This window comes from Dermacentor albipictus, chromosome 7 (genome assembly GCF_038994185.2).
Source record: "Dermacentor albipictus isolate Rhodes 1998 colony chromosome 7, USDA_Dalb.pri_finalv2, whole genome shotgun sequence".
Classification (NCBI taxonomy): domain Eukaryota; kingdom Metazoa; phylum Arthropoda; class Arachnida; order Ixodida; family Ixodidae; genus Dermacentor; species Dermacentor albipictus.
The window spans coordinates 108,517,324-108,535,484 of record NC_091827.1 but is presented as its reverse complement, the minus strand read 5'-3'; the positions used below and the strand labels follow the sequence as shown (position 1 = coordinate 108,535,484).

At 45.5% G+C, this 18,161-nt stretch overlaps 1 protein-coding gene across 3 annotated transcripts in view; it reads right to left on the bottom strand.

The window, feature by feature from the left end:
• Positions 1-1,762: 1,762 nt before the first annotated feature.
• The window catches only part of LOC135903502 (cytochrome P450 2A8-like), a 134,992-nt gene continuing 118,593 nt past the window's right edge, over positions 1,763-18,161 (bottom strand). For all 3 annotated transcript variants that reach the window (XM_070522570.1, XM_070522568.1, XM_070522569.1), the window contains 2 exons: positions 8,578-8,768; positions 1,763-2,108 (listed from right to left, as the gene is read on the bottom strand). In XM_070522570.1, the coding sequence (XP_070378671.1) occupies positions 1,918-2,108; positions 8,578-8,768 (382 nt within the window). In that variant the 3' untranslated portion in view covers positions 1,763-1,917. The remainder of the gene's footprint in view (positions 2,109-8,577; positions 8,769-18,161) is intronic.

Here is an 18,161-nt window from a genome sequence, read left to right as displayed (position 1 = left end):
CCTTAGAACAGAGAGATGATAATAACATAGAGCTAATGAATGAAATCGTAGCTAGGCTGGCTTCAGAAGCAGCAATTGAAGTGGGAGGCAAGGCACCAAGGCAACGAGTAAGCAAACTCTCCCAAGTAACAGATAACCTAAAAAAGAAACGTCAAGGAATGAAAGTGTCCAACTCAATAAATCAGATTTGTGGTACCGTCAAAACTGATCAGCAAGGCGAAAATATTGGAAACTATATTCGAATATGATAATTTGATTGATATGATATGATAATGAATGATTATAGTTTTGAATGATATTTGAAACTATAACGTGAGAAAGACAGGAGAAGCCGTAAAAAATCAATGCCGCCTGAAATCAGTGAAAAAGAAACTTGGCATAGGGCAAACCAAGATATATGCACTGAAAGATAAGCAGCGCATTATCATCAGCAATCTCGAATATATAGTAAAAGAAGCGGAATAATTCTATACTGACCTCCATTAGAAACAGTAAAACCAAGAATGGCGCCGAAGCGTGCACTTAGTGCCAAGAAACAAACGATTGCATAGAGCGTTCAGCGAGCATGAACAAAAACACAAGCGGTACAGGTAAAATTTCACATATGTCACGACTGTCGTATGCCGTGAATTTCACCGTCAAATAGCATCAACATCAACGAAAACATCAGAGAAAACATCACTGACATCAATTCCCACATGCACGGAATCTGCGACGTTCTAAACCGTAGATTAGGTACATTGGAAACTAAATGACACTGCTGAGTTTAGTGGCATCATCCCATCGGATATTGGCGCTTAACGTATCGTAAGACGATAGTCAGTCCTCCATATCGCATTAATCGGTTCCTCTGGAGACCACTAGAACAGATGACGAAATGACCACTGGAACAGATGAAGAGCAGATGACGAATGGAGGGGGTGTAGACGGCCGAGATGTGGACGGCGGGGGTGTTGTTGCGTCTTCAGGCATACAGGGCCGCAGCGTACGGGTACGTAGTTAAAGGCTGTTGATGTTTATTGCCCGGAACAGGCGGCTTAAGCAGTTACGTTGGGCAGTGCTCTCAACCGTAACTTCAGCTTAGTCGTCTTGCGTTAAGTGGTCATGATGCTGCTGTTGGTGGTATTCGTCACAAGGCTGTTAGAGCTGGAAAAAAAAACTTACCTATTAGGTGATATACTATTGCACGCAGACGTAGTTCCTTTCCATCATCAACAAACATTCTGGACCTCTATTTTTGTTACTTCACCGGAAACGCGAAGCGCTATGCGAGAAAGAGCCGCTGTCTTCCTCTTTCTGAGGCACCATAATGAATGTGCTAAAGTTTACTGCAAACGTAGAAAAGAACTTTTGTGGGGTCCGTCTGGGTCAGGTTAGGTGTTTCCAGTGAAGTCATGAAATGAACTTACGGAAGTCAATATTCAAACTTAGGTGCAAAGGACATAGCTCCCTTAATCAGCCGGAACTTGCCTTATTGGTGGTACAAATATTAGTTGTTGCAGTGATTAATCAGAATGACAAATGAAAAAAAATGATCGACAATTGCCATCATCTTCAACTCATTATCGTTCACAAAACCATTCCCTCTTTCTACAGCGAACGGAGCCTCAACACGGTTCACCAAGCATTACTCTGTTATCGTAGTCCCCCGCAAGTGAAGAACAAGAAATGAGAAATTATATATCACTTGTTTATTTTTGTCCAGCGAAGAAAGCGTTACTGATATAAATTGGTCTCATCAAGAGCAGAAGAGCCGCTTTATTTGCCGCAGATGGTGCTACAATAATCACCTTAACATGTCTAATAAAACCGGAAAGATTTGGCCTTCGAGAACCTAGTCAAAACATGCTGTCTATAAGAGCCAGCGGTATACAGCAGTGTTTCGCTATAGCATTGTCCACTTTATAATTAATGTTTTTAGCAACAGGGAACTTCTCGAGGCAGGAACCGCAGTTTCATATCCTTCAGGCATTGCCAAGGGAGCTCCGCTGAGTCCCGATTGTACTCTAATGGGTGTTCAGGCACAATGCGGTACTTTTGGACAAGAACTGACAGCATCAGGAAGATCTCCATTGTGGCGAACGTATCTCCTGGGCACGCTCGACGCCCTGCGTAGAACATGATGTATTGTTATTGAAGAGACCAAAATTACCTAAATTGAGAATACCAAAATAATTAGAGCTGTACTACTAAATTTCCTTCACAAAATATCAGTACATGACAATCTCAGGCTCAAAAGACGCTTAGTAAAGCGATATCAATGCGCAAACAAGAGGAGTAACGATGTCGCCTTGAAATTTCGGGGCTAACATGCCCTGATATGGCTACGTTGACAACACCTGCTCGGCTCTAGTTTGTGTTGTCAGAAGAAATAAACAAAACTATAATCTTAAATAGGTAACGATAGACTCAAGAATTTGTAAGAACACTTATACCGCCACCAGAGCTCTGATACAAAAAGAAAGACCTTTTATGTGTCAACTCATTTTGACGTAGTGGTGCCGCGGTCCTAGAGCGAATTCCAGAAAAAAAAATGCTTTTACATTTATTTCATCTCTTGTTTTTAAGCCATAGAGACGTGTTAGGATAAATCTACCGGAAATATTTCTCAAACAATAAGTCATCAGTCTCAAGTGATTGATTATTCTTCTACTGTGCCTTTTTAAAACGCCCAAGCGTGGTTGCGAAATTTCCTCGCACCGTGAAAACCAGCTTTGCTACGTTGCAAGAATCAGCTAAGGAATCTTTTGTAGGACTTGACGCAACATAAAGCTGACCATTGATTCTACTGAACATGATATATCGTCAAATTTGGTATGGCAAATAACTGCCCTGCAGTTCAGAAAAAATATTCTTGCCGAGATAACCTTACGTGAATACCTAATGACAAGAGCAAAAGCGATAAGGGTAAGGAAAAGGGCAAAACACCAATTTTCATATTAAAAAGGTAGCTTTCTATCACTTCCGCAACCTTTTCCCATTGGCGTTTTTATGTTTCTTGCTTTGTCCACTCTGATACTGCCACATCTCCCTCGACGACAATAGCTTCTGGACCAGCCTTCGGCATAAATCGAAGCCTCCTCATGAGTAAGCAACAACAGCTCGAGGGTCTTCTCCTAAGATACAAAGACTGCTTTTCGACGTCACAGAGGATTCGCCAAACACATGTTGCGAAGCATTGGATAATATCCGAAGAATCTGCTCGGCCACCCCGCGGGAGCTCCTACAGAGTGTCGACGGTAGAACGAGAAGCTATAAGGCAACAAGTCGAAAAAATGCTGCGCGACAACATCGCCCAGCCACCGAAAAGTCCGTGGGCGTCGACTGTTGTCTTAGTGAAGAAATAGTACGGAACTCAGCGCTTCCGCGTCGGTCATCGCCACTTGAACAAAAGAACAAAGAAGGACGTATATCTACTCTCATAGATAGACGACGCATTTGACCGACTTTGCAATGCTAAGTACTTTTCGTCAATGGATCTCAATGCTGGTTACTGGCCGAATAAAGTCGGCGAAAGGGATTGAGAGAAGGCCACGTTTATCACGCCAGATGTCCTCTTCGGTTTCAAGGTGATGTCATTCGAATTTTGCTATGCACCTGCAAAGCTCCAGCCCGTGATGGGCAGAGTCTTGGCAGGACTGAAGTGACAGACTTATCTCGTCGACTTGGATGACGTTGTAGCCTTTAACATGGATTTAGGAGATGACCTGAGGCTGCTTCATTTAGTACTACCGGCGACAAATTCATCTAGATTCACCATGAAGCCAAAAATTGTTGTTTTGCTTACGAAAAACTTCTGTTTCCAGACTACGTCACCAGCAAATCTGGAGTCCGTCCCCATCCGCAGAAGACATCCGCCATTGCTAACTTCCCGCGGCCCATCGACAAAAAGGCTATACGCAGATTACTTGGTTGATGTGCCTGTTACAGGTGTTTTGCCAAGCACTTCTCAAGCATTGTGGAACCCTTAACTCCTCTCACGAGAGCCGACATCGACCTTAAATGAGAAGCACCGCAAGATGAGGCAGTTAAAGAGCTGAAATGACTGCTGCAATCACCGTTGGTGATCTCACAATTCGGTGAAGACGCTGGGACGGAAATACATAATGACGCAAGTGAAATGGTTTGCGGTGCCGTGCTAGTTCAAACGAAGGACAGAGTTGACAGCGTGAACGCTCAATTACACTGGTGACTTGAGGAGGTCACGTGAACATTTGCGACTGGCGACAAAAAGGTGACTGAAAGTGAACGATGCTGACACCGGCAAGCCCGGGCAAGCGCGACCTGCAATCGCAATCTCGGTGATTGTCGTTCCCAGCGAGAACTTTACGGATCTACACAGTTCACGCGCACTTGCTGCTTTCGCTTTCAGGCAACAGCCATAGGTTTTATTCAAGCGAAGAGGCAGACGTCGTCACTGTGCTGATGTGCTGCGCTGTGCGTGGTGTCAGCTGTGGCAGCGCGTAAGCTTCCGAAGAAAAGGCGACGCGAGTGTGAGCACTCATGCTGCAATTCGCGATGAGTGGCCGGCCACGCAAGTCACCTACTGCTCGAACTTCTCGCACGTGATGATATCTAGAGTAAGTTGTAATTTCTAGTTTGTGTTGCGTGGGAATCAGAGTACATTTTTTTCCCTCCGGTTTGATAGTGTTCAGTTTCCTACGAATGCTACCGCGTACATTCGGCACGGAGCTGGAACTTCTGCACCGCTACGTCATGAGCAAGACACAAATTACGTTCCAGTAGTCGTACATGGTGGCGTGGACTTTGCGAATACACTCTTGTAGTCTGTCATGGTGGCGTGGGCATTGGCGGGACAGAAGTGGACGCCGGTAAAAAACACATGCCAACATAACTATCGGCGCGTTGCTTAATGGCTTATGAGTTTGGCGACCACGACCGCGCGACTGTCAAATCGAGTAGCGAGCGACTGGCTGAGAGTAGTAGCCTTCAGAGAAAATCCACCACTTGAGACTGATCGCTTTGCGACCACCTTAGTCGTACGACCGCTCTCAGTCGCCGGTCTTAACGAGTTTAATAGCTTACGCTGGCTGGTTACTATCAAAAGCAGAAGCGAATTATTATTCGATCGAGAAAGAGTTTCTTGCGATTATTTAGGACACGGCGAAATTTCGGCTTTCATTATAAGGCAGGCCCTTCAAAGTGGCAAGCGGGCCCCACGCCATGTGCGGACTCGCAAACTTGAAGGATCCTTCAGGTGACCATGTACGATGAAGCCCGAGACTCAAGTAATTAGACATTACTGTGCGCAGTGCGGGAGAAAGCATCCTGCCACCCACTGCCTGTCGCGAGCGTTTTGACCCGCCACCAGAAGGCGAACGAGACGGTGACGCTTTTTCATAGGAACAATAACTTTAGACGACTTCGCCGAGCAGCAACGAGGAGACGCGCAGTTACGAAGCCTTGTGGAATAATTGGAAAGCCAGACCGGCATCGTCCCTAGGGCATTTTAACGTCGACTGCATTTGTTTCGCTTGCGGAACGACGTCCTCAAACCAGAACTTCTCCCCAGTCCACGCAAACTACCTTATCGTTGTGCGAGCAGCAGTCCGGCTACAAGTCTCGCACGCCCTGCACGATGATCAGACACCCGGGTGCCCTTACTTTTTTCTTACGTTTGCAGGAATACAAGTACTACTGGCCGCGCCTGACCGCCGATGTCGACTGCTATATCAAGACGTGCTCTGATTGCCAGCGACGAAAGACACCACTGACGAGGGCAGCGGGTTTACTACAGCAGGTTCAGTCTCCTCGCCGGCGGTTTCAGCAAATCGGGATGGATTTGTTGAAACCCTTTACGATGGCAACATATGGACACGTGTGGATTGTCGTGGCCGCCGACTACTCTGCCCGCTACGCCGAAACGTAGCCCCTGCCCAAAGATAGTGCAGCTGAAAAAGCCAAATTTTTCGTCCACATCATCCTGCTACGACGTGGTGCCCCATAATTGCTCATCACTGACCGAGCAACGGCTTTTGCAGTGCAGCTCACGCAAGCGATTCTGCAATACAGCCACACAATCCACATAAGGACAACTGCCCACACTCCGCAGGCGAATAGTTTTACGGAGAGGTTAAACAAGACTTTTGCCCGTATATTCGCAATGTAGGCGATGTAGAGCAGAAGACCTAGGATGCCATCCATTCGTACGTAACCTTGGCTTTAACACTGCCGTACAAGAAACAACGCAAATCACGCTATTCAAGCTGCTTTACGGAAGGAACACGCCGACGACTCTCAACGCCATGCTGCGGTACGTCACTCTCGCAGAGAGCGTCGACGTCACCGTCTATCTCCAGCACGCCAAAGAATCGCCACAGCTCACCTGCCTGCACATCAATTATCAGCAGAGGACCTACAGGTGGCACTACTATCGCAGACGACGACACCTAGAGTAACAGACCGGCGACCGTGTTTGCACTTGGACCCCAATAAATCAACTAGGTGTCAGTGAGAACATTCTGCGACGCTACTTCGGACCGAACAAGATCATTCGACGATTGGCAGACTGGACTATGAGGTTACGCCATACGGCATTTCGGTATCACAGCGACGCCGCTCACGACCTGAAATTGTCCATGTAGTGCGGCTGAAGCCACTGTAGAAGCGCTGACGAACATTGAAACTGTTTCTTTGTTTTTTTTTGTCTAGGCGTGCTTTTCCTTTTTGCTCTCCTGTTATGTTTCTTGCATCGGAACAATGCTATTTAAGGGGGCATTGGTACTTGTTTATTGAGTGACCGGGTTTCAGCGTCTAAGATATGTTATCGCTCAGCGGAGCATGCGCCGGCATGTATCGGAAATTTCTCGAATGGTATGGACGGTTGTACCGCTCACTGTTGTCACTGAACCTTATGTCACCTGATTGCTTATATTCGCGATGCGAATTTTGTAGAACTTTCGGGCAGACAGGCGGACACCAGCGATTATTCTGAAACTTTGGATGACTCATGTATAAAAGCCGAAGCGCTTGGGCCGCAGAAGAGATTTAGACGATCTCCTATTGTGTTCGCCGCTATCTTTGTCCTTTGAGTGTAGCCTGTTTTCGTTCTGCTTTACTGCTGCTTCAAGGCAGCTGAAGCCAAAATATCACTTGGTGCTGGCTGCAAGATTCAAGTGGACTAGTGATGTGAACCTTTTTATAGAAGAAACGTCTGCTGATATTTATTGAAACATAATTTTTAGATATTTACTTTCAGGCACCAGACCTTCCTCTTTGCTGCGAAAGAATCTGCAAAAGGAACCTGTGCAACGAAAATTTGAGCGACACCAAAATGCCTCGTAAACGCTAAAACTTCGACTAGTGGGAGATGTTAGCATCTGTAATGGGAGCTTCTGCCTCATTCGCTCTGCGCTTGACATAAGCGAAAAATTGTATGGGTGTATCGATTTCGTGTACTTGGCAGCTGCGAGAAGTTGGCGCTTTCTCTGAACAAAGCTTCTTTATTTACAAGCTGGGGTCCTTGATCATTTAGCCTACGGAGTGACTAAAGCTAGCGCTGGGCAGCGCTTTCCAATTGTATGTCTCGTAGAAAACTGTGGAAACACTATGGATTCGAATGTTTGTCGGCGCGGTGTCTTCAGCCCCAACTACTAGAGGGTGCTCACTGGTCCTTTCTTGGTGGAAATTTATCATTCCGTGGAGATCTATTTACGAACTGGGATTGTCTTTTAAAATATAGTTCTTATGCTACATCTACTTTATGTACAGGAGAACGTGCCTGAAAAACATCAATCGAAAACTTTTTTTTCCCGAAAAAGCTTTGGTTCTCCTATGGCTGAAAGTTTAATCGCATGCACGGTGCAGATTGTTAGCAGAGACACTTCTTTGCATGCTTTGAATGACCCCTCAGAAGTGCATGCTCCGGTGATATACTGCACTACCTGCATGCGATGGTGCGGGCCAATGGTGAGAAACTTCCCTCTAATTCAAAGAACATCCACAGCCGTCAGCTGTATAGCCAACGCCGCGTAATGACTAATCCTGACGTGGTAACTACCAACGGGACAACTTTGGGTCATGGTCGAGCTTTTAGAAAACGTAAATTTCGGGCCTATTCTAAAGGCTTTTCCCTCGAACATTGCACATCGTATTGTCCAATGTTGGTATGTTAAATATAACTCGGTACTGTTAATCGCAACTATATATTATTTAGTGATGTTGAAGTTTAATCTATTTAGCATTTCGATTCGTGTGACAAGGCTACTGCTTGGTCACAGTAACTTTGGTCACAGTAAGGTTACTGCCTTCCCTTTACCGAGGCAGGATTTCCATAATCTGTTTTAGAATATTTGCAAGGACAGCAGTATATCTGTAAATTATGCAGTCGAAGGCTAGAGGATTAACGCATATTGCAAAGAAAACGTTCACTTCTGAATACCAGCGTCGCAGGTGACTTAAGATACGCTCTAGAATACCAAAATATGTGCTCTGAAAACACAAAAGCGCCCGACTACCATGGCATTTAATGCCTGTTTTGTGTGTTCGCTTCCTTACGATAAACTTCCTTCTGTGGGCTGCACTCGTTTACTTTGCAAAATATCAAGAATATCTTACCAATCGAAAATGGAATAAAATATTCCGGCTTGTTTAGGATTCCAGTCCCATCTTCAGCCAGGAAACGCTGCGGATCAAAATTGTTTGGATTCTTCCACAATGTGGGGTCGCGGTGCGCTGCCGAAATGTTAGGAAGAACAACTGTTCCCTTAGGGATGAAGAAGTCACCAATCACCACGTCTTCTGTGGCTCTGCGAGGAAAGAGAAGACTTGTCAGGCAGCCATTAACGTTAAAAACGAAGCTGCTAACGCCATACAGTTTCATACAATGATGTCCAGAGGGCACTCTGGCGCTGCGATTGTTCAGCCACCATGGGAATGTGGAGAAATACAGGGTTTTGTCTCACCTTCGTACCGGTAGGCTGAAACTTTCTCATAATTTTGTTCATTACACTTTATATGTCTTCAGTGTCCTAAATTTCAAATTAATTTATGTTTTCCCAAGTACAGAATACCCTGCGAACACGGACAATTGTCGCAACTCAACCTGTGGAGGCACCGAAATGGAAGCGCGCTAAGCGTCGCGACACGCTGGCTCGTCAGCAAGAAAATCATAAGGACGTTTAATTAATTAATGCCTCCGCGGCAAAGTGGTTTCAGTATCGCGCTTCTGTGTTACATGTCCTGTGTTCGATTACTGCTGTCAGACAATTTTACTGTTTATTTTATTATTGGTAACACGATGCTTTGTGGAAAATGACTGATTTACAAAGCCGCGGAACTATTTGAAGCGAGAAGGATGAAGGTTATGCAAATCCATTTACGTCCCATAATTCCCAAGTTCGCTGAACCGCCCGTATTGCAACTCCCGTAGAGACTAGTGTCATGACTTCCTCTTGTATTTGTAAACGAGATCGCTAGCAAGCCTTATATATTTTTTTAACGTTCGGAATGTTCGGGTAATGGGCAGGCAAATTTGACGTGTGTGTCAATAAGCGGTTCATTAAAGACTGCTGCACCCCTATTGTAGGAAAATTTAGAGGTACGATATGAAACGGTATATATTCTACGCTCTGGTTGAAGGAATGAAAAGAGGAGAAATTTTGTATTAGTTATTTTGTACTTTGCACACTTTATGGTGGACTGGTACAGAAAGGTTGTTATGAAAGATGTTATGAGCGAGAGTCGAATCAATGACCTGTGGTGTTAATTAGGGCGATCATAATTACATCACGCAAGCCCACGACCCAACAAAGACATATGTGCGAACTGGCTTCTCTAAGTTCGATTCCATTTAACATCCTCAATATCTAGATTCTAACCCATTAGTTCTGTGGTAATTAGGACGAGGTGAATTAAGGGCAGGTAAATAAAGATACAGTTTAATTAGGACACTCGAACCCAGTGCATTTTGTGGGAGTCAAAACCTCGACCTTCGGCGGGAGTCCAACCCACTAGGAGATTTGGGCAAGCCATCGATATCTCCAAGTTGGATTGGGAGCACTGTGAGGTGTCAGGGACAGGGGACGCGTTCCAAGTCGGCTTCCAAGTCACGTTCCAAGTCTAATCGATGTCCGGTCGCCAAAAATGCGTACTTCAACGTCCGAAACCAGTTCGATTACGTTCATGGTGTTACCAAGAACCGGTTAAAACCATTGTTATCCATGTTGGCCAAATTTCGGCAGTTCTATGGGTTCCACGGCAGTTCTATGGCGTTCGGCCACGAGAACGTCGTAAACTCGGCAGCCGCAGACGCTGCACCAGACGTGGCCTCCATGGCAGCCGCATGGGGCTGTGACGCACACAGCATGCGAGAAATGGAGCCTTCGACCGCGGAGACCGCAGTTTTTTGAAGAACCTATGGAGTGTACCATCCATAAAATTTTGAACAGTTGGAGCGAACAAGCCAAAGGGAAGTCACCACCTCGCATAATAGAGGGGCAGCATCCATATCGGAGAAGCCATGTACGCTGCCGCAGGCATTCCGCGGGCGTCGCAGGCGCTCGCTATCCGACCAGCCTGTGATCAGAATGTAATTATTATTTCATCAAGAACACCCAAGTCATTAGTCAGGTCCTTAAAATCGGACAGCTCAAACTCGGAGGGCAGACAACGAGCAGGTCAAGCCTACTTGAAGTCATCAGACAACACAATCCGTGATGTTATTCAAGTGGGTCCTACAGCTGGTGAAGTGGCTATTAGTCAGGCTAATTATTCGCCGATGGCTTCAGTAGTAGGAGTCCAAAGATTAGGAGTGACCGACATAGCACTGATTGCGTTCGAAGGCAGCAAGGTGCCTTTCAGCAGTTATTACTGGGAAGAAGTTGTGCCGGTTTGCCTCTACAGCAAGACGAGAGAGGACGCCGGCCTGTCGTTGCTGCGGCACGATCGGACATCGCGTTGATGTCTGCCCTTATCCATCGGCCTGTCGATGCGAGGCTTGCGCCGAGATAAACCGAGAAGAGGGCCACAAGTGTTAACCCTGGTGCCTCATTTGCGGAGGCCATCGTGCCACGTGGTGCATCTAGTGCACCCAAAAGCACAGGAGAGGCAGTGATGGAACTGGAGCCAGGGGTAAGCCTGTGAGTGGAAAAGCCCATCAGCAACATCACTCTAGGAACGCTGGAAGGAGTGAAGCTCACGACCTGCATGCTCGTAAGCGGGGGGAGGCCGCTTCGCCTCCACCACACGTGACAGCCTTCTGCGGGGAACCTAAGGTAAATGGTCTTCCACCAAACAAGCACGATGGGCGCCATTCAGAATGCAGATCAGGAAAAAAACGAGCAGTAACAAGGTGAGCTGGGCCGATGTAGCTGCCTCCTCTTCCCCCAGGTTGTCTAATGAGAAATTTAGAGCTGAGAACGAAGGCTCAAACAATAAATGCAAGAAATTAGATAGAAGATGGCAGCGTACGATCCAGGGTACCATTCAGTGCTTTAGAGTACTCTAAAGTACTGAATGTACTCTAGTATTCTAGAGTACATTCTCTAGAGTACTACTCTAGAGTACAGTACTATAGAGCACTTCAAGTACCCTCAGCGCAGGTGATCGAGGAGTGCAACCCTCCTCAGCCGCAGTCAGGAAGTGTGACTAACTGATCCTCTAGCATATCGGAAATCGGCTGAGGAGTGTCGGGCAATGGCGTCGGTGTTAACGGCTGCACCTTCGATAGGGCAGTGTACGGCGGGCTCAAGCGCGGACGCAATTACAATGAAATTCAATACATGGATGGAAAGCATGAAAAATGAATGCGGGAGGAAATCACAGAAATGGAATCTCATATGCTACCAAGCCTAGAGGCTAGCGTTAAAAGAACTGAAGAGATGCCAAGCAAAAAATTTAGCAGAAATTAAAAGGAATGGCAGAGCGGACATAAAATGTTCGAGCCACACCTCTCAAAACTCTATGGTTACGAGTTTAGGATTGACCGTAATTCACGAGAATTCACGGAATGATCATACAATAAGCCAACCAGATTGACAGGAAAAATGGGTACTAGGCAGATTGCATCTGATGACACAGTGCACTTCAGTAAACCGCATCAAGGACTGACCTCTTCGAGTTTCCAACATGGCTCGTCAACCTAACTTGACAATATCACTGTGGAACTGCACGGTCTTTAAACGTAAGCGGAAATTCCTGCAACAGTATGTGGACTCTAGAAGAGAAGCCGGATGTAATCGCGTTACAGGACGTTAATGTGGCAGCTGAATTCAGGTCTTACAGTAAGCATCAAACTAATACTTTGACCGGTATACTTGTACACAAGACTCTATGGCTCATTTTAATTTATTTATGTTTTTATGTTATGCAATACTGCCAGCCGCCTTTTGGTAGCCAAGGCAGGAGTGTGTATATGACGTTTAGATATTATTGGTTCATCAAGAAATCACAGTAACAACTACAAAAGAGAACCATATAGGCAAACAGTAAGGTTACTGTGTAGCAAATCAGGAACAAACAATAAAAGACACAAACGCGTTGCATTCAAGTTCGAATATAAAGCATCAAAAAATGCTAGTAAATAAACGAGGACACAGAGCTTATTAGCTAGAAGGGATTGTTGAGCAAAATGCATTGGGTGCTGATAAGGTGGCCACATCGTAAGGTAACTTGTTCCAGTCGGCTATCGTTCTTGGAAAGGACAGCTTGTATGTGTTGGTTCTGCACGGAGGCATTATGATTGTTTAATCATGTCTTTGCCAAGTCTGTCGTGTTCTGTTGTATTGCATGTAAGTATGGAATTCTATTGTGGCATGATTAACAATGATTGCAAATAGCATATTTGATCGACTATATAGCTCGGACTCAATGCTGAAATACAAGATGTGTTTATGCGTATTCTCCCTAACACTCGTTCTAGTTAGGAGCGTACGTATTTATTACATGAAGCCGTCCAAAACACAGGACAGCATTCTTTGACAAAATCTTTCGGAAAGCGGCACCGGCTGCAATATCTGTGCCATCCACTATATTAGGGATATTAATGCGCACACATTTGTCTGCTGTTACAACAACGAGAACGTAAAAGGCAAAAATATGGCCATCGAAATGTTGGATATGGCTTTTACTATTCTGATGGACCCGCAGCCGTCTACGGGAAAAGGCAATAGTGTTTCAAGGAACACATGCCCCGACTTACCACTAGTCAGAAATGTTAAAAATTGCGAGTGGCAAAATACGCACAACGCCTGAGGCATTGATCACTATATACTCTGAATTCGCCTAGACCACAAAAGGCATTGTAAACACAGGTGACAAGCCTGGCTTGTGGATTGGTCACTTCTTCGAGAGTCCAGAATCCTCAACTAAACTCGCCTATCGAAGAATATCGGAAATCAGCTGAGTCGCTACTGCCTGCCAGAAAAAGAGTCACGAGAATGCTGCACACCTCATAGGGTGTCCCGGCAGTCGACAACCACCTACTTCACCTCTGGCAGGGCAGAACAGGCGTTACCACAAGATGGAAGAAGCAAAAACGCAATCTAAAGTTTAAAATCAAGATCGCTGAAATCACACGTCGAGCAGCGGACGCATGGACCTTGGCCAAGAACAACTGGCAACCAAATGCTGAGGTGGGCTTGGCGTCGACTCCCCGTGGAGCCTCCTGCAATGCCTTATCTAGCCCAGCTAGATGACCAAAAAGCAGCATTGGAACCTCAAGAGAGCCCTCCACGGCTATGAGGATACGGATGAGCTGCTGGTGGCAGCCTTGACGACCAAATACCTCTATACGACCAAAGATGACCAGCATGTGTTGCAGTATCAAGGCAAGGATAGGCAAGAATATCCAGAACTCGACAGAGACGTCGAAGTAAAAGAAATACAGGCGGTGTTATTAACCATGAGAATAGGTACGGCATCAGGACATGACAAAATTACGGCCGCCTTGCTCGACAACAAAAACAAAACAATGCTACGTCACCTAACGAATTAAACCAATGTGTGCTGGAGCGCTTCGAAATTGGCCGTGGTATTGAAATCTGCGCACGTCACCTTTATCCCTAAGCCACGCTAAGAGGCGAGTAATAATAACCTCCATCCAATTTCGCTCATTTCATGTGCAGCATAGCTTATGAAAAAATCACTGCATGCGATATTTTCAGCTTTTTTTTTGAGGAAAATGATCACATGCCCCACCCAAGGTTTGGGTTGGAGAGCGCCTATCCACGCAAGACCCGCTACTACAGCTCAAGATGGAAGGTACTGACACAACCAGCAAACCCAATAGCAGAGCCATCTTAGCCCTAGATCTCAAGCGCCGTTCGATAAAGTGAATCACTCAAAGATCCTGGTCAACTTGAGGAATTTCAGCAACACTTCATTTGGGCCTAGTTGGTACATACTTCTGAACTAAACGTAACAGGGCAAACATATAAGACGAGCCACAAAAAGAAAGACACGACACACACTGGCGCTGACTAACAACTTCTTTTTTCCTTCCATCGTCGATGCATTTATATACCTAGGCCACATAATCGCGCAGGCGCACAGAAAGCATTACTGACGTCAGCCATCTTATCATATACGCAAACGTATGAAATCAAATTCTGATTTGTGCAGGGACAACGATGTGTCACTAATGCAATTATTTCCTTGACTTTTTATGTGATAGGCCTCTAAGGCAAGCCGCGCATGTTCATTCTTGCTTTTTCCAAGGATAATTGTCCGATCAACTTGACTTTTGTAAAAAACTCGAATTGATGCCGCTTGCAAAAAGCATAGAGAAAAGTAGAGGCAGGTGCCTATCGGTATTTTTTAAGGCTAAGACCCACAAGGCAGATTCACCATTTAGGACCATTATTAGTGAATCTGGTTGTTGGCAGAAGAATGTGAGCCAATTCCTGCAAAAAAACTTAAAGATTCTAACAGTGAAAGACCCTTTCCGAACAAAGAATTCGAATGACGTGGTGCAGTTCTTGCTTGGGAATAAGGATGTAGGTTATGGTTTTTCTGTTGATGTTGAAGATTTATTTTATTCAGTTCCACAGCGTCAACTCCTGTCTTCGGTACATGAATGTATTGAGTATAGTGGTACGATCTCGTTCCAGAATCATGTCGGACTTTCAGTGGGAAATTTTTTAAGTCTTTTAGAATATTACCTTAGAGCTACTTTTATTGTTTTTAATGACCAACCGTATTTACAACGGAATGGTATTTGTATTGGATCATGTGTTGCTCCCGTCCTTGTGGATATTTTTTTGTCTAGTGTGGATCATTCTTTAGACCATGCTTTTATTGAGCGGAAAGTTTTAAAAGTTTTTAGATATGTCGATGATTTTTTGGTATTTTTATCGCTTGACTCGTCCTACCAGGATACGATCAATAATGTTTTAGAAGATTTTAAGATACATGGACAAGGTCTTACGTTTACCCACGAGAGTCCACAAAACAGTGTATTGCAGTTCTTGGAACTGAAGCTTGAATTCTGTGAAGGCCATGTGTGTTGGGACTATCTACCCCGTGCGAAAAAGGAACTGTTGTCCTTCAGGTCTGCGCACTCGAAGATTGTGAAAAGAGGTATTGCGTCGTCATGTATAGAATTGGCACTTAAGAGGTCGTGTGTACACAAGATGCAAGAAAGTTTTGACAATCAGATCAGCCGACTTCACACTATCAATCAGGTGATAGAGAAATGTGCAGAATATAAGCAACCCTTATATATAGCTTTCATTGATTACGAGAAAGCGTTTGATTCTGTCGAAACCTCAGCAGTCATGGAGGCATTACGGAATCAGGGTGTAGACGAGCCGTATGTAAAAATACTGAAATCTATCTATAGCGGCTCCACAGCCACCGTAGTCCACCATAAAGCGAGCAAATAAATCCCAATAAAGAAAGGCGTGAAGCAGGGAGATACGATCTCTCCAATGCAATTCACAGCGTGTTTACAGGAGGTATTCAGAGACCTGGATTGGGAAGAAATGGGGATAAAGTTTAATGGAGAATACCTTAGTAACTTGCGATTCACTGATGATATTGCCTTGCTTAATAACTCAGGGGACCAATTGCAATGCATGCTCAATTAGCTGGAGAGGCAAAGCAGAAGAGTGGGTCTAAACATTAATATGCAGAAACCTAAAGTAATGTTTAGCAGTCTCGGAAGAGAACAGCAATTTACAATAGGCAGCGAGGCACTGGAAGTCGTAAGGGAATACACCTACTTAGGGCAGGTAGTGACGGCGGATCCGGATCATGAGACGGAAAAAATCAGAAGAATAAGAATGGGATGGGGTGCGTTTGGCAGGCATTCTCAGATCATGAGCAGCAGGTTGCCATTATCCCTCAAGAGAAAAGTATATAATAGCTGTGTCTTACCAGTACTCACCTACGGAGCAGAAACCTGGAGGCTTACAAAAAGAGTTCTACTCAAATTGAAGACGGCGCAACGAGATATGGAAAAGAGAATGATGGGGGTAACGTTAAGGGATAAGAAAAGAGCAGATTGGGTGAGGGAACAGACGCGAGTTAATGACATCTTAGTTGAAATCAAGAAAAAGAAATGGGCATGGGCAGGGCATGTAATGAGGAGGGTGGATAACCGATGGTCATTAAGGGTTACGGACTGGATCCCAAGGGAAGGGAAGCGTAGCAGGGGGCGGCAGAAAGTTAGGTGGGCGGATGAGATTAGGAAGTTTGCAGGGACGGCATGGCCACAATTAGTACATCGAGAGTACGGGAGAGGCCTTTGCCCGGCAGTGGGCGTAATCAGGCTGATGATGATGATGACATATCATGCGCAGACAAGAAGACGAAGCATGGTCAAAATTTCGGTGCACATCGCCGCGACCCCTGTACTGGCGACAGGGCGTATCCTAGTACTACTGGTTAACAACAATGGTGTCAACGCAGCAATGATTACTCGATTCCGTTCATCATGCGAAGAAGTGATGCAAATTGTCACTCGTGCTGCCAATAAGACCAGAGGGATGATAGAGAACGACACTCTTCCGTTGATCCGAGCCTTTATACTCAGCCGAATCGTGTACTTGGCTGCGTACATTCAGTTGAGCAGGCGCGATTTAAACAAACTCTTTGTCATGCAAATAACAGCAATAAGAAGGCTCTCGCACTGGCGGTCAAATATATACAGAGAACATAGTAGAACTGATTAGATAATTGAGGCCCATCGCGATGCGAATAATGCGCGACGCGAATAATGTAGAACTTTGTGGAAGGCACGGCGGGTCCCAGCGAATACTCTGGAACATTTGAGGACTGATGCATAAAAGCCGACGCTCTTGACGCGCTGATCAGATTTTCAACGATCGCCGACTGTGTTCGCCGCTGTCGCTGTTCTTTGAGTGTAGCCTGTTTATGAGGGCACAAGTTCGCTCAACGAAACGCGTTTCGTCTTTCTCAGCTTGGCTGCTTTCTTCACAGTCACTACCACTTGACAATATACATAAGGGCCAAACGTGCCAAGCACCAAGACCAGGGACAAGCACTCCTTTTCCGTAGCACTGCAATTGCCCTCCGCCTTGGTCCGGGCGCGGTTTGCATAAGCCACTACGCGTTCTGTCTGATCAGAATGACGCTGTGCGAGAACAGGACCGAGGCATAGGCCAATTGAGTCAGTATTTACTTCAGTAGGATCTTGATGGTCAAAATGGCTTATAGGTGGCGTCGTGAGAAGACGGCGCGATGTGGTGAACGCATGGTCGCAGGCAGGGGACTAATATGAGAGTTCTTTGACGCCCCGAAACAGTTGCGAGAGGGGTGATAGTATCGATTCAAAATTTCGAACGAACGGCTGTAAATAAAAGCATAAGCTAATAAAACTGCGAAATTCCTTCGCTGTAGTGGGCTTATGAAACGCAGAGATGGCCTGCACTCTTCCGGATCCCTACAAATTGCAGGCCATTGACTGATTGATTGATTGATTGAGTAACTTTTATTTTACAGTCCTCCAGAACGCGTATTAGCACGTCGTGAGAGCGGCCCGCGACGTGCTAATACGCGTTCTGCAGGACAAAAGTTATTCGATCAATCTATCAATCAATGGCCTGCAATTTTTAGGGATCCGGAAGAGTGCCATCTTTGGACACAACATGGCGGAGGGTTGTCAACTTACTTGCGGCAAAGCGACATTTCTTGAGATTATGCTGCAGACCAGCGTTGCTTAAGGAACTCAGCATGTGGTG